The following is a 26,596-nucleotide window of genomic DNA, read 5'->3' as shown; positions in this document are numbered from 1 at the left end:
AGGGCGGCATTTAAAAAGGTGGTGCAGCTGGTGCGCGGGGGGGGTGATTGCAGGAGGGGTTGCAGGTGAACGTGGGATACAAATTTTGCATCTTCGCTTCATAAGACGCACCGAGATTTCTACCCACTTTTGGGAGGAAAAAAAGTGCGTCTTATGGAGCGAAAAATACAGTACATTTTGAGAATGGTATGCCCCTCTACATATGCTTAAAAGTAGTATGTTTTATGTGCTTAATGCTCCAACTATAAGGTCACAATGGCATAGGACCAGTAATGGGAGCCATCATAGCACAACAATGTTCCCAATTAATCAACAATTGCTTACATTCAAAACAGTATACTAATAAATCAGAGCCATGATGCAAATCCAAAAAGTCCAATAGCACAGAAGAAAAATTGTTCACTTATCTGTGGCCATGAGTTCTTAACTTCTGTGCAATATGTTCAGATTATGCAATCCATGTGTAAAGAAAAGTGGCATAAATCATACATCCTAATGAAATATTTGGCCAAATGAAAACATCTTCCTCTAAGACTGGTCTTCCTTTTTTGAACAACAGAGACTCTGCCATGTAAACAACTACTCTCTTGCTCTCTGCTGAGTCTACTACAGCTCTAATATGGAAACAAAATACTTTCTGATGGGCTCAGCCATGACATATGTTAGTCCCCAAACTTCAAGAAATAAGCTTTAATTTAATCACTGATTTTTCTATTTGAGGTTATCAATAAATATTATATATTAACTAGGTTGCACTCATTTTAACTATCAATAGGGCTGGGATTTTCATATTTTGACTAAACTGATTATGATACTTTTAGATTAATATCACTGTTTGAAACCTCACAGTAAATGGTTTGCATGTGCTTTCTAAAATTGTGTTGGTTTCATCTGCCATGCTTTTACATAAGGATCACATTGAATTACGTGCTTTCATGTCATGATTAAATTAACTAAACAATAAGAACCCCTTGGGACTCTGTGACCAATACTGTCCACAATAAATATCTAACAAAAAATTGGTCCGCTATCACTGAGCATTCAAAACTGGAAAAAAGATGAAAAAAGACAGGAACTATACTATCCTTGAAAATAAGTGTGTATTTAAACCATTAAATGTTGTAAGTTTGTTTGAATTTTGGCTGTGTGTTGATTTAATGGACATCAGTATGAGCCATATAAACGGTGCCCAGTGTAAGGCTCTGGCAGTAACCTTGCGATGACTGGCATCATCCAGAAAATATCTGGATAAGGATAACTGCCTCATACATCATATTTGTCCGTGGCCAAAAAACAACAAAATTACTAAAATGGGAAAACTAGAGGTAAATACCCCAACTGTCCCTTCACAATCTTGAATCCAGGAGATATGGCATGTGACCTCCTAAGGTGTAAAATTAAGATTGGATAAGGTGTCTGTGACCAAAAACTTACTGTAAAAAATGCCAAATAGTGTAAAGGAAAGTGAAAAAATTCCTTATTTTTAGAAAGGATGATAATAAAAGAAAACTAGTGTGACTGAATAACACGTGTGAAAAATGAATGAAAAGGGTAGACCCGCCCAAAACCAAAAAATGAACAATAACAAATGTATAAAAAGTGAGTGAACAAAAAGTCCAAGTATTCAAGCAGTCATACTAAGAGTTCATACAGTGAGCTGAAAATAAACTGACAGGCAGTCCATAAGTTGAATAAAGATCACTTGAGCGGTTCCAAATCGCTGTATATCAAAGTCCAACTGTTAATGTATTCATTACATTTTCTATATTGGGATATATGGGCATTTTTGCTATGACCCATGGAATGTACGTTCGCTTTGAACGTTCTACATTAACAGTTGGACTTTGATATACAGCGATTTGGAACCGCTCAAGTGATCTTTATTCAACTTATGGACTGCCTGTCAGTTTATTTTCAGCTCACTGTATGAACTCTTAGTATGACTGCTTGAATACTTGGACTTTTTGTTCACTCACTTTTTATACATTTGTTATTGTTCATTTTTTGGTTTTGGGCGGGTCTACCCTTTTCATTCATTTTTCACACGTGTTATTCAGTCACACTAGTTTTCTTTTATTATCATCCTTTCTAAAAATAAGGAATTTTTTCACTTTCCTTTACACTATTTGGCATTTTTTACAGTAAGTTTTTGGTCACAGACACCTTATCCAATCTTAATTTTACACCTTAGGAGGTCACATGCCATATCTCCTGGATTCAAGATTGTGAAGGGACAGTTGGGGTATTTACCTCTAGTTTCCCATTTTAGTAATTTTGTTGTTTTTTGGCCACGGACAAATATGATGTATGAGGCAGTTATCCTTATCCAGATATTTTCTGGATGATGCCAGTCATCGCAAGGTTACTGCCAGAGCCTTACACTGGGCACCGTTTATATGGCTCATACTGATGTCCATTAAATCAACACACAGCCAAAATTCAAACAAACTTACAACATTTAATGGTTTAAATACACACTTATTTTCAAGGATAGTATAGTTCCTGTCTTTTTTCATCTTTTTTCCAGTTTTGAATGCTCAGTGATAGCGGACCAATTTTTTGTTAGATGATTAAATTAAGTCATACAATTAAACATTTGTTATTTTTCTCTTTCATTTATTCTCTTTATGATGTTAGATGCCTCTTATGTATGTGTGTGGTGTTTTTTCCCCTTGGAAATAGTAATTTTATACTTGCAGTTTACTTTTCCTCCTTATTTGGTGCCACTATTGCTCCGTGCAGTTCATTAGACTGGTGAGTATGTCAGGGTGTTTTCTGTGTCAGCTTGTACAAAATGATTTGTTTGATTGTGGTTCTGCATTATGAAGCTGCTAACAAAATTTTCACCGATTTTGATTTTTTTTTTTTTTTCTTTCACGAATGCAGCCCAAACCTATCTTTTTATCTTATTAATTACCATAGAAGGAGAAAAATTCTTATTGTTTGTAATCTCCTTTCATAAATACATGGCACATTTTCATTCAGTCTAACTTGTACCTTTCACTAAACTTGCACCTTTTTTTAAAGTTTTATATTTTATTCACTGACATTTGAAGTTAATGCAATTTAACATTTCTTGTTGAAAAGCAGGATTGAGTGAGGCATGCAAGTGAGTAATGACATTGTGATGAAACAGCTCTCCCAAAACTGGAGAGCTTAATATAATGTTCTGAGCATCTATGAGCCTTTCCATGTGCTGCAGGCTCCTTGGCCCTCGGGGTGTGGGTTTTTTTTTTTAGGGGGGGGGTGTTGCTGAATGAATGCAAAAACAAAGCTTTGTTAAATGTTAAAAGGGTTGACATCTTTGTATTTTATTCATGCCCCAGCCATACTTTGGGATATGCAATTGAAATGTCCAGAACTCAAAAACTCACCCTATTTGCATAAACTGCCTGGGCTTTGACATGACCAAATGAGGTGTGTATGTTGTACTTAATTGTTTCCCTGGACATGGAGAAATCGTCAGACCTTGCTTCGGAGATAATGGAAGGACTTGAATACTCTGTTTTCAGTCTACCATCATGAGAAAAGACTTTTCTGTGTACAGAGATTGACTTACTTTGTCCTTCACATCAGTTTCTGATTTTATGGAACCCATTGTCTACCTCTGTGCACAGTGGCCTCTAGGGTATAGTAGATATAGAAAATCTCCTTGGAGATTGCCAGGCCAAAAGCATGTTCATGCAGGCCTGAACTAGAAGTATCCCATGTGGCTCCCTGTAGAATGCAAGATGCATCTGCCTGTACTTAAGTTTTTGGACAATGTCCTCTACACACTGGCTTGCGCAGCTGAGCCTGTCTGCATGACAGTACAACAATCTGCCAGTGCTGTCATCTCTTCCTGTTAACAGCACAGTATATACCAGTACTGTACACTCTTTCCTTCACACTTCTACACAGATTGGCTTCAGTGCAGGATGTTTTGTGTTTTTATTCTTGTTTTGTTTTGTATTGGAAGCATATAGTTATACCTTATGACTCTTCAGCATGAGTAAAGCCTCAAACCTCTCTTGCATATTCACTAATGATCCGTTTTCTATGCCTTCAGTTCTGGTTTTGTCACAGAACTGGATTACCTACCTCACCTCAGAGGCTCTGTGGACCCTCAGGATCACTTATGTTGTTTCTATAGCACATGATTGATTTTGATAATGGATACTGCAGGGATGTTCCAAAAGCCCAACAATAATGTCCTACTGCAATGCTACTTTCCATCTCTTGGCATAACTCCTGTGAAGAGAAACCCTTATGCTTCCCAAGATTCCATAGTAGCCTGCCTTCCTACCCCAGACTCTGCTTTACACAGTGCACTGAAAGCATTCTTAGATTTATTTTATTTTTTATTTACAGATTTTGATACACTGCCAACCGCACAAACAAGTTGCACTTCTAGACAGTTTACAAGACAAAAGAGAAGGAGACATTAAGCGCAAGAAAGGAGAGAGCATAGAGAGGGTGGGGAGAGAAAAAGGAAGGGAACTAATCATAGGGATGGGAGTAAAAAAAACTAGGGCATGGATTTGCAGCTTACAGGATACGTTTCACAGAAGAGCCAGGTTTTAAGGAGTGTTTTGAACTTGGTGAAGGAAGGTTCTTGTCTGATGGCCTGGAGCAGTGAATTCCAGATATAATTTTTTCTCAATCCTCTCTGGATACAGAGAATGTTCTACAGAAGGCCCTTTGATACATCCCCTTTTCCAGCAAGAACAAGTCTCCTTTTTAAAGATCTCTTTTACCTGAGATTTGCTCAATGCATTACAAAGGTGATACTCTTTCCTCTTCAACGGGGCACAGAACAGTGAGCAGATATTTTTGGATTCATATAGAAACAACAAAGGCCATGGTTTGAATACAAATTCATTTCCAAAACCAACAGTTTTGAATGTGGCAAACTCTACATATATTTTTTGGAGACGGGCTGAATGGTATAGTGATTTATATGCTTGCTGTCTTCCAAAAGGTACAAATCATCTTGGCAAAGGACTCAGTTGGCAAATATCTTACAATAATGGAACCCATCTTGTACAAGTGGTGTATAATACGTATGATACTTGCTCCAGAATTTCAGCATCTACCATGGTCTTTATGCTTTGTGATTTGTAATATGCTTCTGGCCTATATGAGGGCATCCATACAAAAAAATTAATTTAGATCAGATAATTATGAGAAATTGAAGAACAATTTCAGTGTTGCCATTTTTGGAAAAGGTGATTTAAAAGATTGTATTGAAACAGTTGATGGAGTTTAAGGAGAGAGCACATTTGTTAAACCCCTATCAATAAGGATTTTGACTGGGTCACACAGTGCTGAATCATTGTTGGTCGGTAGAGTTGATGAAAGTGTGGTATAGGTAAGAATCACGTTTGTTTGGTTTATTTAGATGTGTCCTTTGTGTTTGACATAGTAGATGTGGTTACAAATAAAAGCCTTTTTGACAGTGTCACAATGTCTGAATCACAATGACCATTGGTGGCATAGGTTATTAATTGTAATCATTTGATTTCCATTACCTCAATATTAATTGGATAAATGTAACATTAGGGCATGATGGAGTGGTAAAATTCCTTGATGAAATAACGGACTGCTTTATGGAGCAACTGGTTCAGGAACCAGCAAGAGTAGAAGCAATTCTAGACCTAGTCCTTAGTGGAGCCCAAGATTTGGTGCAGGAGGTAATAGTGCTGGGACTGCTTGTTAACAATGATCATAATATGATCAAATTTGATATAATCTCTGGAGTAAGTACATAGGAAATCAAATACATTGGCATTTAACTTTCAAATAGGAAACTAATAACCTCTCACACGCCCCAAACAGGCCCGTCTAGCCCATAGGTCCCCCAACTCTCATCATGAAGCTACCTTCTTGGCTCCTTCTTCTCCTACTCTGCTCTTCTCTCAAACTCTCCCCCTGCCTGACACCCCCTTCCCCCAACCTCATTCTGCTATGCCCGGGCTAGATTGCTCCTTGACAGAAAAATCACAGCCCATAAGGTCAGAGCGATGGCAGCTTCTGTAGCTTTCCTCAGATCAACACCGATTGAGGAGATTTGTAAAGCTGTCACTTGGTCCTCGGTTCATACCTTCACTTCACACTATTGTCTGGATACGTTCTCCAGACGGGATGGACAGTTTGGCCAAACAGTATTGCAAAATTTATTCTCCTAAGTTGCCAACTCTCCCACCATCCCATTCTGGTTAGCTTGGAGGTCACCCATTAGCGAGAATACCTGCCTGCTTGTCCTAGGATAAAGCAATATTACTTACCGTAACAGTTGTTATCCAGGGACAGCAGGCAGCTATTATCACGTCCCACCCACCTCCCCTGGGATGGCTTCTCTGCTAGCTAGCTGAACTGAGGAGACACGCCCAGTGCATCGGGCGGGAAGGCACTCACGCATGCGCGGTGCGGGCAACTCTAAACTTCGAGTTTGTCCCTGGATAACAACTGTTACGGTAAGTAACATTGCTTTTTTGAATAAAAGAGATCTTTCCAGCTACAAAATTACCTCCTCTAGCAATTAGCTTTCTAAGTGCAATGTTTTAGAAATGACAAACTTCACATATCAGCTCCAATCTCAAAATAAGAGCCTTTAACCTCTGGCAATAGTCTTGTCAGCCATATTGAAAGTGGAGCTGGCTGGGGATTGCTCCTATCTTTCTCAACTACATCTCTAGATCATCTGGGCTTGAAAGGTAGCCTATGGGTGGACAATTGGGTGGGAAAACACTTAAGGGGGGACTAGGAGGGGGAGCTGCTTCTGTACAAGGGGAGGGAAGGAACTGAGGGATGCTGTCTGTATACAGTCTCTTCTGTAAACCACTCTGAACTGTTTGTGGTATTGCGGTATATAAAAATAAAGTTATTATTATTATATTTAGCTCATGTCTCTTAATTGAGTCTTTGTATTATCTAATATCTTGTTTATCCAACAACTTATCAGTCCTGTTTGCCAGGCAAATTGAGACTCTACAGTATTACATTTACAGTACACTTCTCCCTCTGTATTTGCAGTTTCAGCATTCGCGGGTTCAGCATGCTGGCTCTTCCCCCCCCCCCCCCCAAATTACATCATCCATGAATACAGCACAGAAAAAATTGCTGTTCCCAGTGTTCCACAGAGAAAATAGCTGCACTTTCTTCACAGGAACAGGTCAGGTTATTCGCAGTTTTATCATATTCTCTAGGGGTTTTTTTTAACAGAAAACCGCAAATAACTTATGAGAAAGTTATTCGTGGTTTTTCAGTATTCGCAGGTCTGTTCAGCCCCAACACCACGAATACGGAGGGGAAAGTGTATTCTATATTGAAGGCAAAATGTTTAACACAAACATCTGATTTCTATTCAGCATTTATAAGAAAATACAGATTAAGAAAATAATTTTTTCTGAATCACTCTTGGCTGTTCTAATTTTTAGAATGTTAGTTCAAATAAGCAATGGGTAACTTAAGTAAACTTTCCCTCTCCAATAAGCTGATAATGATCTGTTTATTTTAACACATTAACCCAACCCTTTTGCAAATTCTTTTTTTTAAGCAAATGCAATATTAGTACCAAATCATGTTAATAGCATTTAGATGTTACTTGTTAAATAAAACATGGATGAGAAGTAAAGCCAAAAGCCAAATTAGTTTATACTGTATTTTAGCTGATACAAGATCTTTATTTTTTCTCTCAAGCACATACAGTCACATAAAAATACCCTGCTCTTTGGTGTAAATAATCGGAAGGTTAGGTTAGAATTATGTCTTGACCAAGAAATACTATGGGGCTAGATGCAATAAAACAGTGTTTAACACCATGCGAGTTGCAACAGTCTGAAATTTTTTTTTTTGGGGGGAGGGCCAATTGTGGAACAGCAATCGATGTTCAAACAAGTTTCCATATAAATGATTTGCACAGAGGTTTGCCGTAATCCTGTCCCACCAGTTGCTCTGAGAGTGTCTTCCATACATGCGCAGAGCTGGTTTGGGGAAGCCTGAACAGCTGAGCAGCAGGGGAAGCCCCAAAGCAGCCTCCTGCAACTCAGTAGTTGGGGCTTTTTTCTTTTTTAATGTTAGAGATGATGTGCTTGTATTACACATGCACAATATCTGCCCCATTAAAAAAAGAAAAAAGACCCCACCCCCCTGATGAACAACCTTCGGTATGAAAAAATCGGCAGAAGGCATGCCCAGTCCCTCCTGCCACTGTAAACCTCCCCTGCACTGATCCCTCCCCTTCCACAAAAATTGGCAGGAGGGATGCACACTCCCTCCTGCCACAACACACCAATGCCACCTGCACTGACCCCCCCCCACCCCTCACCATGCCCCCCACCTGACCCCTTCCCTCCCCTTCCCCACTCCCTTTCCAAAAAAAAAACCCGCAGGAGGAATATCCACTCCTACCTGCCATCGGATGCCCCCGCCCCCCCTTTGAACCACCCCGAAACTTCCCCCATACCTTAAAATAGATGACAGCAGGAGGGATGCCGGTCCCTCCTGCTCTCCAGACCTGCCACTCCAAAATAGTGGGCCTTCCCCTTCCCGATGCATCCTGGTATGCGCGGGAAGGGGCCTAAAGTCCTGATTGGCTCAAATGCCTAAGGCCCGCTTCTGGCAGCAGAACTGTTCCTTCTCATTCAGAACAACACAGTTGAGAAGGTACCCAAACATCAGCACAATAAAAATTTCTTCCTATTTTCCAAAAGGGAATAAAAATAACAGGGCCTCCTTCTCATTCTAGATTTCTGTTCATTCAGTGCTTACCTCAAGTGTGGAAAACCTCAAAATGTTTTCACTTCCAACTGTCCTCCTTTTTCTGAGACCAACAAATAGCTGACTGCTTTACATTTCAAGGATGTCCACAATATTGTTCCCTCCGAACAGCAAATGTGATGTCTTCCACTATTACTTGGGTGAGGAACTCTGATATGCCTTTCTGATAGGGTCCTTCAGAAAATCATCTAATACTGTGCATCTCATCCTGATTGCTCATCAATGGACCAGACAGCCCTGATTTCCTCTTCTGTGGGGTACTTGGCTTTCACCCAGGGAACATCGAGGCGCAGTTGCCAGCCCAAAGGGAAAGGCTGAGAACTGGTAATGTTTTTCCAGAACATGAAACCTCAGGAACTTTCTGTTTGGATATATGGGAATATGCAAATAGGCCTTTGCCAGATCCAGAGAGGCTAGGAATTCCCCCAGAGCAACCGCCGCTATGACAGAATGAACTATCTCCATGCGAAAGCATGGAACCTTGATCACTGCATTGACGTGAGTGAGATCCAGAATGGGTCTACGATCGTCTGAGCCTTTCTTTAGCACAATGAAGTTTATGGAGTATCTTGCCCAAGCCAGATCTTTTTGAGCGGCCCAGGTTCTATAGCCTGAATATCCAACAACCTTGCACTGTGGTCTCCATCCTGTCTGCTTTTTCTGGTCACCCCACTGGGGAGTCCACAAACAAGTCCATTAAGGGCAGGGCAAATTCCAGCTTGTAACTACTCTGGATGATTTCTAGAACCCAACATTCCAAGGATATCTGAGCCCAGGCCTGCAAAAAATCCAAGAGACATCCCTCTATCTTGAGGGGAACTGCTCCAGACCTGGCGTCTTTGTGTCTTTTTGGAGGTTGAAGCAGAATGGGAACTGGAGGCCTGGCTGTGTCTGGCAAACTTCTGTCTGTATCCCTGGAAAGATATCTTGGAAGTGGCTTTTAAGTACTGCCAAAACTGCCTGGAGCCACGAAAATTAGAGCACCTTGGACCTGTAGAGGTTCTGGGTCTGCTGTCAGGCAAAGATTTCAGACGACAATCTGCTATGTTGGTCATGAGATCATCCAGTCTTTTGCCAAACAATATTTGCTCTTTGAAAGGAATTCTGCTGAGAGTAGCCTTGAACGTGGAGTCATCAGGTCATTACCTGATCCAGAGCATCCTGTGGGCTGAGATAAAATAACCTGAAACTTTTGCTCATGACTCTGATGATGTCGTACAGATCATCTAGGTAATCCACTCCTGCCAGTAAGACCTGGGGTAAAGGCTCATCACTCCTCCTGCTCAAGACTGTATGACAGGAACGGGTAACAAAGGAAGCCATTGTGACCACTTTGAATCCTAAGGCCAAAGCCTCAAACTGTCTTGAGAACCACATCCACTCTGTGATCCTGCATGTCTTTTAACACCACGCCTCCCTTGCTAGGGAGGGAAGCGCGCTTTGTAACTTGCACTACCCAAGGAATCCACCTTAGAAGAAGAATATTTATTAGTCCGAGTTGAGAACTTTTAATTTTGAGTGAAGAACTTCTGTATTCAGGACACAGAATTTGGAGTTTAAAATCGCTGTACTCTATGTTCAAGGAATTTGAAATTCATTGAATAATATCAACATTACAGTGTGAAGAATTTATCAACTTTCAGACAATGATTGATTCAAATGAACCAGAGATATTAAGACATTTATTCTCTGTTCCATTTTAAAATTATATTTTGTATGATTATGTAAAAGTTTTAATAAATAATATAATACCATTTCTATATTTGATGAAAAAATGCCTCTGTTTGTGTTTGGTTTTATTTATTAATCTGACCAAATTTGCTTACTTGATTCATTTCCCAACATCTAGGGGCAGTTACAAACAAAATGTGAATAAACATGGTTCTTTAACAGTTATGCAAATGAGAAAATTTAAATGGTAACGAGTCCCCAGAGAGCAATAGGATATGTTACTTTTTTTGGGGGGGATGGGGCAAAACATTCACATCTTCTGTTTTTTAAAATCTCCTGAGTATTTATGAAAGTAAGAAAATGTCCAAAAGAAGCTCATTGCATTTGCTGTGCTAATTGGCAATAGGTTGCATGTTTTTAATACTGCTAAAGTGACACTAACAGGTTTTGATTTTTTTAAGCATTTTACTGCACTAATAATAATGTATTGCATTTGTGGTTATAGAAAACATTTATTTCATTCCAAAATTTATTTTTTATACTGAAAAAATAAGCCAATACCCTAATTGCATTTTGGTATAAATTAGTATTTGGATATTTCTTTCAAAATTGTACTAAGGCACTACTGTCATGCTGATTAAATACTAAAAATTGATTTTGGCAGGTTTATGCTGCTCAGAAAATAGCTATACAAACATGTAAGAACAAGGCATTTTGCAGGAAACCCACTGTTGGTTGCACTGATCATGGGAATATCCTACCTAGAAATACAAATTCCTTTTATTTCCTGAATGAGATAAGGAGTACACAGTAGTGCTGCCCAATTCAGGGAAAAAATTTTCAATTCAGTTTGGCCTGTTGAATCAATTTCTCAATTCGATCTGCTTTTCCTGCCCAATCGGGCATTTGTGGGTTTTTTGTTTTTTTTTTTCAAATGTCCTGGCAGGTTTATTTTCTAGCCTCTTTACCCACCCCACCTCCTTTTGCTCTCTCTCCAACCCCACGCCTATGCTGTGGAGTAGACAAAATTAAAAAAAAGACTTTTCTTCTCTCTGTTAGGTCCTAGCTCATGCTCACTAATACCAGCTCTGGTAGGAAATACATTTCAAATCTGACATATTGTAATCACAAATTAGAAAATAAAATTATTTTTTCTACCTTTTTGTTGTCTGGTCATTTTATTATTCAAATCATGTTGGTCCCAGGCTCTGGTTTCTATTTGTCTTCTGTTAACTCGCTCACCAGAGTCTCCTGCCCATTTGATGTTTTCTTCTTTCTCTGTGCTCACCATCCATTTTCCATCTCTGTATCTTCCCTTCCACTGCCATATCCATCATTTCTGCTTCTTCCCCACTGTCTACATCTCTTTCTCTCCCTGCCTTGTGCCCTAGGTCAAACCTCTATTCCCCTCCATTCAGTATCTCTCCCTTTCTCCCCACCATTATCATGTGCAATATTTCTTTCTCTCTCCCCATACGTCATCTCTCCTTACCCTCTACCCTATGGCCAACATTTTTTTCTCTCTCTCTATGTCTCCCTCCCCTCCATCATATGCAAGATTTCACCCTCTCACTCCTTTCTACCTCTTTGTTGCATCTCTCCCTTCTTCTCCTCCACCCCATGTCCAACAATTCTTCCTCTCTCTCCCCCAGTGTGCAGCAGCTTTCCATCCCTCCCATCCTCCTGTGAAGCAGCTTTCCATTCCTCCTTTCTATTTTCCTGAGCAGCATCTCCTGACCAACTCCCCTCCACCACGAGACTTGACATACCTTTGGACCTCCCAAAGCAGTGGTAGTGGTAGCCGGCCAGCAGAGGCAGTGCTGTGAAAAGGCTGCTTTTGACCTGTTACGTCTGGGATTCTCTCTACCGCGTCATCAGTGGCATTAATAATGACGCGACAGAGGGAAGTCCTCGGTGAGGCAGGACGGAAGCAGACTGTTCACAGCGCTACCTCTTCTGGCCAGCCACCTCTGCTGCTGCTGCTTTAGGAGGCCCGAAGATATGTCAGGTCTCACCAGTGTGGGTGGGAGGGCATTGGTCACTGAATTGGTGAGTCCAGTTTCTTTGGAGTACGAATTTATTCACCAAAGTGAATCGATTTGAATCGAGCAGCACTAGTACACAGTGGGTGCAGACAGCATCCTAAACTGGAACATATGCATAACTAAAGGACATATTAGCATCTTGTCACTTCTACTTAATGTGGTTTCCTACTTCTAATGTAAACTGCAGCACCTGCCGATATTACCTCTCCTATACCACCCACATCATCTCATCAATATTCTTGACCCATGGCAGCTGAAATGAGAGTTTGAAAAGGCGATGCAGGAGGTAGATCTAGTTTTGAGAATGCTCAAGCACCTGCAGCTGGCATCTATAATCCTAATAATTAGATCCATTTAAGTGTTGTTATTTCCTGCAGCATTGTTTCCTCAACATCACTTTTACTTGTCACTGATTTGTATAAATTTTAAAATTACATTTCTACCCCATGTGTTTCTCAATTATTGTATATCTAGCATTAAAGATATGCAAACAATTTCAGGTTAATCTCAAAGTAGGCAGATTTCAATTTGGTTCAGTATTCCCAGATCCTTTAGGAAAATCAGTCAGATTTGGGGACAATCCAAAGCTGAAAATCCAACATCATAGGAGCCAGCTGTGGATGCTTGAGCACCTCCAGTTTTGAATACATTTCTTAGTTGTGTCCAGGGAGAGGTCATTTCAATTGGGTTTTAGACCCTCAATATATCTAAAAAGTTGGTACCTATGTCTAACATGTAATTGATGAAATCTAAACATTCAGCACAGTATCCAAAAGTTGCTCTGACCCACTAGCAGTTCAGAACTATTTGAGCTTATATAATTAATTTTAAAATTATAGATGGCATTTTTAAAAGATATTGCATATTTCCTTTTAGTATCTATAGTTGCACTGAGTGTTATAATTATATTTTTCATGTTCTTTACCAGGGGTTGAGGAACAAACCAAAGAAAACGGGGCATGTAAAATCGGATCTCATAGATGTTGATCTTGTAAGAGGTAAGTTTCAATGCTGGCAATAATATTTCATGAATATGCTTGATCATTTATACATATTTAAAAAATATATATTTTCTTCCTTGTTGTGTTGCCTTTATATTTGAATTGCTTGTGCTAATAGCTGCTTTTTATCCAGATGGGATCTTTATAATTATTTTTGTTGTTGTTGAATATTTTTATTAGTAAAGCAGAAGCACTACAAAAAACAACACAGGGCAACAATAGAACTAGATATGAAGAAAGAGCTCTCAAAGCAACGTGAAACAGTATACAATACTCAAAGCAGTACCTCTAGTTCCATTTAGAATTGAATGAACAAGAAAGTTGTAAATATTTCCAAGTGCCATAATTTCTCATTTGAATTATAACAGTAGTATGCTAGGTAGACTAGGAAATGGTTTAGTAAATAAATGAAGCATTTTATGGTTTTATAGTGGGGGTATCTGATTTGATTTTAGGACAGTGATATTGAACTGCAATCCCACAAGGTAATAAATTACTCAGGTTTTCAGGATATCCCTAATGGATATTCTTAAACCCGTTATGTTCAGGGTTCAAAAAAAATCACCATCTAGCTCAGTTGTACTAAATTCACTTTGACTTAGAGAGCTATATCCAAGTCATTTTGTCTTTGCCATGTGGTGAAACAGGACAGGAGTAACCCGGTTTGTTGCTCTCACTTACTGTTGTGAGATGTGAATTACATGGTTATCACAATTACAATACCTGAAGCACATTAATATTTTTCCAATATTTGTTTGCATGAGGCCTTATGTGAGGAATAAGGCCTTATTCCTCACATAAGGAATGTGAGGAATAAGACCTTATTTGTTTGCATAGATTCTTATGTGAGGAATTTCTTATTTTAAACCAGGTACAAACATACAATCATTAAAATACATAAATATCACTGATTTTTAACAATTGTTGTTGTTGTACAATAATGATTTTGACTTGTCTGCTGCAAAAGAGTATATCATTATATTGAGGTAATCCTGCAGAGTTCTCATAGCTATATTTGTACTGGACACTTTATGGTAGAGGAGGAGTCTAATGATTAGTGCAGAGGGCTGAGAACCGGAGGATCCAGGTTTGATTCCCACTGCAGCTCCATGTGACCTGTGCAAATCACTTAATGTTTGATATTGCGTGTACATCAAATTTTAATAAAACTTGAAACTTAACTCCCCTTTGTCTGAGGTACAAAAGCTGAGATTGTGAGCCTATTAGGAACAGATAAAGTACCTGTATATAATATATGTAAACCATTGTAGGTGTGCCACAGAAAGATGGTATATCAATTCTATGACTCTTTATACGTTTTTATTTTTTTCGTTTGATCAAGATCAAACATATCCAAAGTGATGCTTTATATGAACTTTTGAGACAACATACTTCCTGTTTCCCATCTTCCTTCTGGAAAACATGTTCTCATGATCTTCCATGTTAACATTTCCCAGAAGTAGTAGTGATAATCATTTCCCAGAAGTAGTAGTGATAATCAGTCACTCATTGGTTTTGTTAAGTGGCACTAAACTGAATTCTTGCATCCTTATTATCTTTAGGATCTGCATTTGCAAAAGCAAAACCTGAAAGCCCCTGGACTTCTTTGACAAGAAAGGGAATTGTACGAGTGGTTTTCTTCCCGTTCTTCTTCAGGTGGTGGTTACAAGTAACATCTAAGGTCATCTTTTTTTGGCTGCTGCTCCTATACCTCCTACAAGGTACCTCACAAGGAAATAAATATGAATAAATGTGACCACTTCGCATTTTTTTTTAGCTCTTGAAAATTACTATGAACTCTTGGATAACAGAAAATGAAGGTCCAGAATTAAATTTGGTTTTAGTTTAGAAATCTGAGAACATAATCTGTGCAAAATACAAATTTTGGTGATAACTAGGTGTTAGGAAATTGATCTGCCTTTTGGCATCACCATAGGTAGAGGTTCTTCCAGTTAGCTCTCATGTCCTTTATTCTGGAATAATATTAGACTCCAAATCTTCTTTTCAGCTTCATTTCAGAAATATGAAGAAAAAATCATTTCTTAAACCTCAGCCTTTGCATCAATTGCAACCTTTCCTGCCACATAATGATGTTCATATTGTATTACTATAATTAATTATCTGCCAATTATAGCAACACATTCATCCACAAGAGGCAAAGGGAATGTCAGACTACCATCCTAGTAATGTAACTCAGGGTGGCTACAATCCTCATTGATCCCTTGAACTGCTTTTCCTCTCCTCTATTTATCTATCTACTTATCAATTGTGATCTAATAATGTTTTTCTATTTATTGTTCAAATCATATTTTAATCAATTTTGTTATTATTTATGGGTTGTTTAATATATGAATGCAAAGATTTTGAACTTATCTTTGCATCATCACCACGAGCCCCATTTCACTAATTTCATCATGGAGCGAGGTTCCCACAAAACATAAAGCTAACTAATTGATTCCATATCTTCAAAGTATTGATGAATTGCGCTGCTGGATGAATGTGTTGATATAATTGACAGATAATTAATTATAGTTTGAATGTATACACTAGTAGCCTGAGTTCTGATTTGGAATTCATATTGTATTACAGCAGTCTTTGTTATGAATGGAATAGTTTCTTAAAAAATATTGAAATTGGTACATTTTTTCCATATTTTGTATTAAAAATAGTAACTAATGACTACATTTTTCAACTTCAAAGAATGGTTTAGAATTAAGAAAATGCTAAAATTATGACAAGAAAAACAGAAGAACCTACTCCACAGCAGCGCTTCAAACAGCAGCACTTTTTGTGCCCACTTTTTGTACATCACAGTATTTTTAATTTTGACACTCATTGAAATTTTTCATTATCACATTTAAGACTCCTGGTGTAGGTTGTAGAGCCGAAACATGATCATGTAGAATCTTGTTAGGAACAAACCATTTTTGTACCACCAGGTCATCTCCACAGTGTTCGGCTTTCAAAATTATCACAAGGACAGAAATTTAGTAAAGAGAAAGAGGTCAGTTAAGTCATCATCTTGGATTTAGAAATAATTCACAAAAAAGGGAGGAAGAAAGCAAGAAAAAAAAAGATAAATGGAGAAAGCATTTAGAACAGTGGTCTTCGGGAGTCACGTGATGATCACGTTCTGATTAAGACATCCTGAGGAACAGCTCTCTTTAATTGGCATTTCCCTCCGACTTACCCTCTCAATTTTGCATATCCAGTGCATATATTCGTTGCTAAAGGTTGGAGGAGCAGCCTATTGCCTCCAGCGAGTCGCTATTGCAGGGTATGCCGCATAAAGGAGCAAGGAATCATTGCGCTCCTTCTACCTCGGCCGCAGCCAAGATGGCATCGGAGACTGGGCCTTCCGCGGGGTTATCTGTCCTGCCTCCCTACCGTGCTTCTCCACGAGGACGCGGTTGGTGAATTAAAAAAACAATTCATGTCCATTATGGATGATAAAATGTCGGGGCTGCAGGCTAACTTCCAGGAGGTGAAGGATGGCATGAGCACCTTTAATAATCGCGTGCTCCAAATAGAGGAACGCATGGTACAGCATGAGGCCACCACAGACTCGCTCTCTACCCGCATGCAGGCACTCAAACGCAAAGCTCAACAACAGCAAGAGAGGGTAGAAGACCACGAAAACCGAACTCGACGGAACAACTTAAGAGCGGTGGGCATACCGGAGACGGTAAAAGAGGGTAACTTGCGAGTATGGCTGGAAACCTGGCTGCCCACATCCCTCCAGATGGGTGAGGACCTGCCAAAGCTGAGTCTGGAACAAGCGCACTGAATTGGGCAGTGACGGGAGGGAGAACATCGACCCTGCCTGGTGATTGAGATTCCTTAACTTTGTGGAAAAGGAGAGGGTTCTATGCCAGTATCGGGAGGGTAAGTTGCTCACTTATGAAAACCGCCCAGTGCTCCTGTTCCAGGACTTTTCCTCAGCGGTGGCAGCTAAGTGGTGAGTGATGGCTCCGTTTTGTTCAGCACTATACCTACAGTGCCTCCGCGCAGTCTTTCAGTATCCTGCTCGAGTGTGCTTACACTATCATGTGAAGCAACTATCCTTTGACAAACCGAAGGATTTAGAATCTTTTGTGCAGGCTTTGCCACTGGCGGTGGCAGGAGAATCTGGATTGTTGCCTGCATCCTGAGGGAGATGTACAGAAGAGCCAACTAAGCAGGACTGTGTTTGACTTGCTTGCATACAGCTATCGGTGCATTTAACACTGATGGAAGGCAGGGTGCTTTGGGCACTGGGGTCGACTTAGTGCCTGGCTCCTAGATTTCTTCCCCTCCAGTTTTTCTCCTCTTCCTTTACTTTACTTTGTGACAGCTTTTCTATAGGACTTGAGCACACCTGAGTGGGGTCTCTGCACTTCTCTGAGAGTTGGCGGCCTCTGCCATTTGGAGGGTCTTTGGACCTCAATTTTATTTTCATGCTAGAAAATGTTATATGTGTTTTATGTTAAGTTTCAGACGAGAGGGTTCCCAGAGGCTTTTTCTTTGTGATTGAAAAGGATGTTGGGTTGGGGGCAGAGATGGGGGGATTCTCATGTTTTGCTTTGGTATGATTGTGGTGCTGGATGTATGTGGGTGTGTGCTTGGGGGAATACTGGAGACTAGGGAGGGTTTAGGGGGTTGATTGCTGTCTTGAGAGGAGTGACTGGTAGAGTAAGAGTGGCCTGTTACCACTTTGATAATGGCTAATCTCATGGTTGTTTCACTATATGCTGATGGTATACACTCACCTGTGAAATGAACAAAGATTATGTCAATGCTCAGGAAAATTAATGCTGATATTGTCTATTTACAGGAAACACATCTTACTATGTCTGAACATGCTAAATTGAAGAGGGGGTGGATAGGGGAGATTTGGTCCTCTTCTTTTAATGGGAGACAGAGGGGTGTGGCCATTCTTACAAAAAAAATGCCCCTGCAGGTCCATAGGGTCATTGTTGACAAACAGGGACAGTATGTGATTGTACTAGGGGAATTGTGGGCAGTGCCAATGGTCTTTTGCAATGTCTACGCTCCAAACGTCTATCGGCACACTTTTTACACTCATTTGGTGGCTCTCTTGGCCAACTACCCGATGCATAATCTTTTCGTGGTGGGCAACTTTAACTTTCCGGCTAACCCACTCTTGGATCGTAAGCCACTACGAAAGGAGGATGCCAGCCACGACACTAAGGGGGTTAATTTCCTTATGAATCAGCTGGGGGTAGTGGATGCATGGCGGGTTTTGTACCCGGATGAGTAGGATTACACCTTTTATTCTCATCTCCACAAAACATATTCACAGTTGGATTACCTACTCCCTTCGCAGAGCCTCCTGTCTAGGGTGGGTGCTGCCCGAATTGAATCCACGGTGTCCGACCATGCCCCTATCTCTATCACTTTGCATCTGCTGAACCGGGATCAAGACAGAGTGTGGAAATTGCCGCCATACTTGTATAAAGAAACAGACTTCCATACTTTTCTTCGAGCCAAATTTCAAGACTATGTGCAAGACAATCCGCCTGCAGATGTGTCTCCCACGATGTATTGGGAGGCTGCAAAGGTAAAGTGAAGAGATCTGCGACTCTCTCTGGAACTGCAGCGGATCCGGAGGGCTCATGTCATTAGGTTGGACGAGAGTGCTAAGGTCAAAGTTTATCAACTTCGTAGAGAGATAGACCAGATCTTAACTGCCCGGGTGGAACAAGATCTTTATTTTCTGCGCTACAAATTGTATAAGTGGGGCGGGAAAACTGGGAAAATTTTAGTTAATTTGGTCCAGCAACAACTTATCAGATGTATATGGGTCACGGTGGGTATTAGGCACACTGACTTTGAGACCATTTCAGACCAATTTGTGCACTTTTACACTTATCTTTATAGTGACGGTACAGTGAATGAGGGCAAACGGGAGGCCTTTTTTCACGGTCTGAACCTCCCTGTGCAACCTACCGAGCAAGTGGAGATTTTGAATAAACCTATTGAAGTGGAGGAGATTCGGGCTGCTATACGTTGGTTGAAGCTAGCTAAATCCTTGGGTTCGGACGGTATGGGGCCCAAATTCTATAAAATCTTGCAGGACATGGTCCTTCTATCGTTGCAGGGTATGTTTGCTGATGCTTCGGCTGGGGGTAACCCAGGACGAGCCAACTTGGCCCACGTCATTCTTCTCCCCAAGCCCAGCAAAGATGTGGAACTACTGGGGTCTTATCGACCAATATCTCTTTTAAATCAAGATGTTAAATTGTGGGTGGCCATCTTGGCCAAACGTTTGAATAGTTATTTGCCGGAGTTGATAGGGGATGACTAAGTGGGCTTCGTACCTGAGAGGTATGCTTCTTGTGATTCAGGAGGCTAAGGGGAATGAGGATCGGATGGTCTTACTGTCTTATGGTCTCATCTGTTTTGGGTCCTAGAGAGATTTGGGATAGTGGGCAGATTTGTTGATTGGGTGAAGGCATTTGACCTGAGAGCGCAACTCATCGTGAATGGGAAGTTGACTGTCCCTTTTCCCTTTTGTAGGGGCACGCGACACGCTGTCCCCTATATTATTCGTTTTGGCGTTTGAGCACCTGGCAGCCCGTCTTCGGCAGGATAACAAGCTGGAGGGCATTCGGATCAGCTCGCAAGAGCTATAGCTTAGCATATTTGCTGATGATATGCTTTTATATGTACATCATGCTGACCAGCAGCTCCCGCTATTCTTACAATGGGTGAAGCTGTATGGTACCTTCTCTGGCCTCCAGGTGAATTGCAATAAATTTGAGGTTTTACCCTTGAAGGGGGTGGGCTCTTAATCTTGGCATTCACCTTCATACTTCTGACTCTGAATTATACAAGATGAATATCACCTGGGTTTTGATTCAGTTGAAATCACTTTGCGTCTCGTGGATGGAACTTCCCATCTCTTTTTTGGGCCAGGTAGCACTATTGAAAATGATGATCATGCCTAACATCTTATACCTGCTTCAGGTTCTGCACATATGGATTAATCGGAGGGACAAGCAGGACTTTAAAGCCCCGGTGCGCCAATTTTTGTGGCATGGCAGGTCAACCCCGGATTGCGTACACCAAGCTTATTCTGGACACGAATATGGGGGAACTAAATGTACCAGATCTTCGCTCTTATAACGTGGCCACTGTGCTTAGTGGGATGCATGAATGCCTCTTAGATGAGCAGAGGTTCTATCCCTTGTCTCTGGTGAAAGAGTGGTGTCATCTGTATACTTTCATTAACCTTTTACATACTACAGTGGGATCTTCTCCAGAGTGTCGGAGCAGGCTAGGTTTTCTGCAGCCTTTCCGGGAGGCCTGGGACTGGTAGTGGCGCAAACAGGGACAGACTAGCCGAGCATCGCCCCTCTTGGGGCTGATGGGCAATCCGGCATTCGTCCCTAGGATGGGGAAGTCACTTTTTACTGTTTGGGCCAGTAAGGGCTGCAAATCCTTGCACCATTTGCTGGCAGTGGGTGGAGGGGAGTTCCCTTCCTTTGACCAGCTGAGAACTCAATGGGAGTTACCGGTGACGCATATTTGGGCTTACAGACAGGCTCGCCATTATTACGCTCAGTTGAGAGGTTCCTGGGGGGCTCAATTGGAGGGCACCAAATTGGGCAGGTATTTTTTCCTCTTACATAAACACGCTCGAGAGATGGGCCATGACATGGCAAATGAGGTTCAACGTGGATAAGTGTAAGGTGATGCATGTCGGTAACAAAAATCTTACACACGAATACAGGATGTCTGGGACAGTACTTGGAGAGACCCCCCAGGAAAGAGCCTTGGGAGCACTGGTTGACAAGTCGATGAAGTCGTCCGCACAATGCGCAGTGGCGGCAAAAAGGGCAAACAGAATGCTAGGAATGATTAAGAAGGGGATCACGAACAGATTGGAGAAGGTTATCATGCCGCTGTACCAGGTCATGGTACGCCCTCACCTGGAATACTGCGTCCAGCACTGGTCGCCGTACATGAAGAAGGACAAGGTACTACTCGAAAGGGTCCAGAGAAGATTGACTAAAATGGTAAAGGGGCTGGAGGAGTTGCCGTACAGTGAGAGATTAGTGAAACTGGACCTCTTCTCCCTTGAAAAGAGGAGACTGAGAGGGGACATGATCAAAACATTCAAGATACTGAAGGGAATAGACTTAGTAGATAAAGATAGGTGGTTCACCCTATCCAAGGTAGGGAGAACGAGAGGGCACTCTCTAAAGTGAAAAGGGGATAGATTCCGTACAAATGTAAGGAAGTTCTTCTTCACCCAGAGGGTGGTGGAGAACTGGAAAACACCCTCAAGGGATTCAAGACAAAGTTAGACAAGTTCCCGCTGAACCGGAATGTACGCAGGTAGGGCTCTGGTAGGGCACTAGTCTTTGACCTGGGGGCCGCTGCGGGAGCGGACTGCTGGGCACACTAGTCTGACCCAGCAGCGGCAATTCTTATGTTCTTACCCACACCTATGAATTCACTCTCTCGCTGGTACAGGATAGTTAAGGAATTGGTGGACTTGGCTGTCATCGCTCAAGTGACTCGCCAGTGGGAGGGGGAGCTGGGGGCACTTTGGATACTGGGCAGCTTCAGGAAATTTTTCAGATGGGTATTGGTTTTTTCAAAGCGACTGAGTTGAGAGAAACTCATTTTAATCTCCTTCATAGGGCGTTCTTAACTAGGTCTCGGGGCTGCGATATAGGCTTGTGGGAGGCCTCGCAGTGTCTTCGGTGTAAAATCACAGCGGGAACCTTTGTACCTACCTTCTTAGAATCCCTGCAGAACTGCTCAAACCAGTCCCAAGATCCAAACTGACAGCAGTATGCCAGAAGATCTAGAGGACCTGCACAAACAAGGCAGTTTATAATAAAGCATGATAACGAAAAGAATGCCATCAAATTGATAGAAAAATAAAATAGGTAGAACTTCAGTTTTAAAAGTATAAAGAAAAAAGGGCTAGTTACAAATATGCAGAGACAGTCTGCCCCCAAGACCGTGTCTAGCATCATCATAGGCCTGGCCAAAAAATATATTTTCAGGGCAATCTTAAATTTTAGAAGCAATGCTTCCAATTGAATGTGATGACGAAATCAATTCTAAAATGTAGAAACCTAAAAGAAAAAGGCTAAATGCCATGTACTCTTGAGATCAGCCATTGAAGGCAGAGGCATGCAAAAGCTAAAATATTACATGAGTGAAAAAAACAGGAAGAATAAGAAGTGACAAGAGATGTTAAATATGTAGGACAGCCAGCATAAATAGCCTTGTTAGCAAGGAAAAGTAGTGTGAATTGAACTCGGAATTTAACAGGGAGCCAGTAATATTTCATGAGGAGTAGGCTACCTTGATCAATCTAGTGGCATGGCAGAGGAGTTGGATCGCAGTGTTTTATGCACACTGAAGCCATTTAATTGATGATAGAGGAAGCCCTGCATATACAGTATTACAGTAGTCAAGTCTCAAATTAACATGCACATGGAGTTATTTGAGAGACATGATTGAGAAAAGAGTAATCAAGAGAAACTGATGTAATGCCAAGAAGCAGGTGCAAAAAACAAGGAAGGGTTAGGTTCTGTCCTTGATAATCTTATTTCCTGTAGAACAGCATATGATTTCTTAAGGATGGGTTAAGCACCTCATCTCGCGAGTTGGTTGCAGGAGACCTCAATCATTTTCTTCTCTCAGCCCCCTTGTCTCTCTAGGCCAGGGGTCCCCAAAGTCCCTCCTTGAGGGCCAAATCCATTTGGGTTTTCAGGATTTCCCCAATGAATATGCATGAGATCTATGTGCATGCACTGCTTTCAATGCATATTCATTGGGGAAATCCTGAAAACCTAACTGGATTCGGCCCTCAAGGAGGGACTTTGGGAACCCATGCTCTAGGCAGCATCGCCTCTCTTCAGTTCATACCAAAGCAAGTGATAACTCATAGGAGAGGAAATGAAAACAAAGGGGTGCTCAGGGGACTCCCTGATCTAGATAAGTTCAATCTGCTCTGCAATAGTAATTAAGAGTTAATAAACAACCACCCAACAGGGCAACAAAGAACAGTGGTGAAACAAACAAAAATCCTACCTATGTGCAACTGGCACTGATACTTGTACAATCTTAGCTAGGCAAAATGTGCTGATATCGATTTTGGTACTAATATGCCACCTCTTCAGAGGTTCTGCTTCTCTTCCTTGGTTGCCAAGACAATAAGCCTACGCAGGCATAACAAACATCAGACAGGGCAAGGCATAAGGAATTGTATGCTGTTCTACAGGAAAGAGCATTATCGTGGTTAGCTTAGCAGAGTTTAAAAAAGGTTTGGATAAATTCCTAAAAGGGAAGTCCATAGGCCATTATTAAGATGGCTTGAGGAAATCCACTGTTTATTCTTAGGATAAGCAGCATAAAATCTGTTTTATTACTTGGGATATAGCTAGGTACTTGGGACCTTGGTTGGCCACTGTTGGAAACAGGATACTGGGCTTGATGGACCTTCGGTCTGTCCCTATATGGCCACTGGAGGAATTATGATCTGCAAGTACAGAGTGCAACCCAAAAGATAAGCAGACCACACAACAAAATATAATAGGCAATTTATTAAACAAACAGTGCCCGACATGGCCATATCTCATCCTGAAGGCTTCATCAAGAGAGAAAACTGTCAAAACAAATGTAATATAAAAACAAAATTCAAGAATACTCAAATTAACAATAATAGAATCTTCATGCACAAAACATACATAATATTTCACATACACAATGAGTGCATGCAAAAATGGTTCTGGACCAAATCGGTATTTATAAAACTCTTCAAGTATAAATAATAGAATAGAATGAACTAGTGAAGGTGGACTATGTTCAGAAGTAAAATTAAATAGAAAACATGAATGGTGACATATTCAGCCAAGGAAGGTGATCTAGTAATTACAGTATTTTGTGTTTTCACAATTTGGTGCATTAGTGTGAGTGTACCATATGAAACAGCTATTGACAGAACATAAGAATTTTCACTGCTGGGTCAGACCAGTGGGTCATCGTGCCCAGCAGTCCACTCTCGCGGCGGCCCTTAGGTCAAGTGCCCTGATTGAGTCTAGCCTTACCTACGTACATTCCGGTTCAGCAGGAACTTGTCTAACCTTGTCTTGAATCCCTGGAGGGTGCTTTCCCCTATAACAGCTTCCGGAAGAGCGGTCCAGATTTCTACCACTCTCTGGGTGAAGAAGAACTTCTTTACATTTGTACGGAATCTATCCCCTTTTCACTTTAGAGAGTGCCCTCTCGTTCTCTCTACCTTGGAGAGGGTGAACAACTAAGTCTATTCCCTTCATTATCTTGAATGTTTCAATCAAGTCCCCTCTCAGTCTCCTCTTTTCAAGGGAGAAGAGGCCCAGTTTCTCTAATCTCTCACTGTATGGCAACTCCTCCAGCCCCTTAACTAGAGATCCAATAATTAACTTGCCTAGAGGAAAATAGAAAAACACCTGTCCCTCTAAAGATAACAAATACAGATAAATTTACAAATTATAAAAGCAATAAAGGCATTAAAATAGTTTGAAAAAAACACACAAAGCTACTTAAAACCCAAAAAAGACCGCTTACTTATTGCCAGCAAACAAAAAAACCCTCTTAGCCTCAAATTACACTGAAACAGCAATGCTTGAACATTCTTCTTATAGGTTGTACTGAGGTCAAAGGAAAGTTTTATGCTTTGAGTCCATTTATAGGTCATTTAACCCTCCATTGCCCCCAGGTAAGCATCGGAGGAAAGGCCCTGCTGGGGCTGGTTGTGAGCAGTCTGTTTTGAGTGCTGCCTGCTTCTGACCAGCTGCAGCTTCGGATAAGGGAGGATGAGAGGGAGGAGATTCACGGCTCAGGACCACCGCCTGCTTCTACTGCTTTGGGGCTTGAGGGAGGAAGAGTGGTTTGTGGCTCAGGACCACTGACACTGGTGCTTTGGAGGACTTTTTTTTTTCTTCCCCCTCCCCAGTGATTTTTTTTTTTTTTTTTTTTTTTTTTGCCGTTTGGATGGGAGTGCCAGTTGGTTGAATACCAGTTAACTGAAATTTTACTGTATATCAATTTTGTGTAACATGATTTTGGCTTATTTCTGTAATTTCTAAAAGTAAAACAAGGGAAATTTGAATTTCTGTCTTGTCTTTTGTCTTCTTCTCTTTCCACAGTTGCCGCAATAGTGTTGTTCTCTATAGCTCCATATCCACATTATGTCCCTCTAACAGAAGTCATTGGACCAATATGGTTGATGTTGCTGCTTGGGACTGTGCATTGCCAGATTGTTTCAACTCGAACCCCCAAACCACCTCCCAGCATAGGGGGGAAAAGAAGAAGGTACTATAACTCTCTCCTTCTCTCTCTTTCTTGTATGAATGCATGAAATGCCGGTTTCAGCGATTTTGCAAAATGTTTTATAACAATGATATGCAGCCTGGTGTTTTTGTTGTTATGAACATTCTGGACACTGCTTTTTGTGCAGAGCTAAGCATTTTATGAAATTTAGCTTAATCGAGGTATGAAGCTTCTTTTTTCAGTTCTTTGAGAGAGTGTGTATTTGGCTTTCGCCTCATGAAAATCAAGTTATTCGGCTATTTATATAATTGCATTTGTTGTATATCTCTATTATTTTGCTTTGTGATTACTGTATTTGTTTTCATGACAAATATCCCTCCCTCTTCCCACCATCATCTGCCAGTTGCTTGGAAATGTTTTCTATTTTGAAACAGCAGACAATTAAGTAAACCTGAAAGCTTTCATTTTGAGATATTATTATTAAACATTAATAGAAGACACCATACTATATACTTGGTTCATTAAAATCTGAAAATATAGTTTTATAGATTTATATTAAAGAGGACCTTTCAAACTTAACTCAGTTTATCCTTTTAGATCATATATCTACTTTAGTTTAATTTTGTATAATAGATAATATTTCTCTACATATGTAGAATATCAGGCTGTAATACCTGCCTAATTCTACTATGTTTTGTTTGACCCTGCTAATGCATGTTGCGTAAGCGATGTATAGAGTTTGTCTCTACTTTCCAGCCTCTTAGTTATTACTGTGTATGTTTGATCTGCAACCACAACAATCAAAACAATGGAGGAACTGGAGCAATCAAACAAACTACA

At 40.8% G+C, this 26,596-nt stretch overlaps 1 protein-coding gene across 2 annotated transcripts in view; it reads left to right on the top strand.

Annotated features, from left to right (window-relative positions):
• PHTF2 (putative homeodomain transcription factor 2) overlaps positions 1–26,596 on the top strand; it is a 163,815-nt gene that overhangs the window by 51,124 nt on the left and 86,095 nt on the right. For both annotated transcript variants that reach the window (XM_033958581.1, XM_033958580.1), the window contains exons 4-6: positions 13,405–13,474; positions 15,040–15,198; positions 25,633–25,798. In XM_033958581.1, coding sequence (XP_033814472.1) covers positions 13,405–13,474; positions 15,040–15,198; positions 25,633–25,798 — 395 coding nt within the window. The remainder of the gene's footprint in view (positions 1–13,404; positions 13,475–15,039; positions 15,199–25,632; positions 25,799–26,596) is intronic.

This window comes from Geotrypetes seraphini, chromosome 9 (assembly GCF_902459505.1).
Source record: "Geotrypetes seraphini chromosome 9, aGeoSer1.1, whole genome shotgun sequence".
NCBI lineage: Eukaryota > Metazoa > Chordata > Amphibia > Gymnophiona > Dermophiidae > Geotrypetes > Geotrypetes seraphini.
The sequence above is the reverse complement of the archived record's forward strand: the minus strand, read 5'-3'. Positions and strand labels throughout refer to the sequence as shown.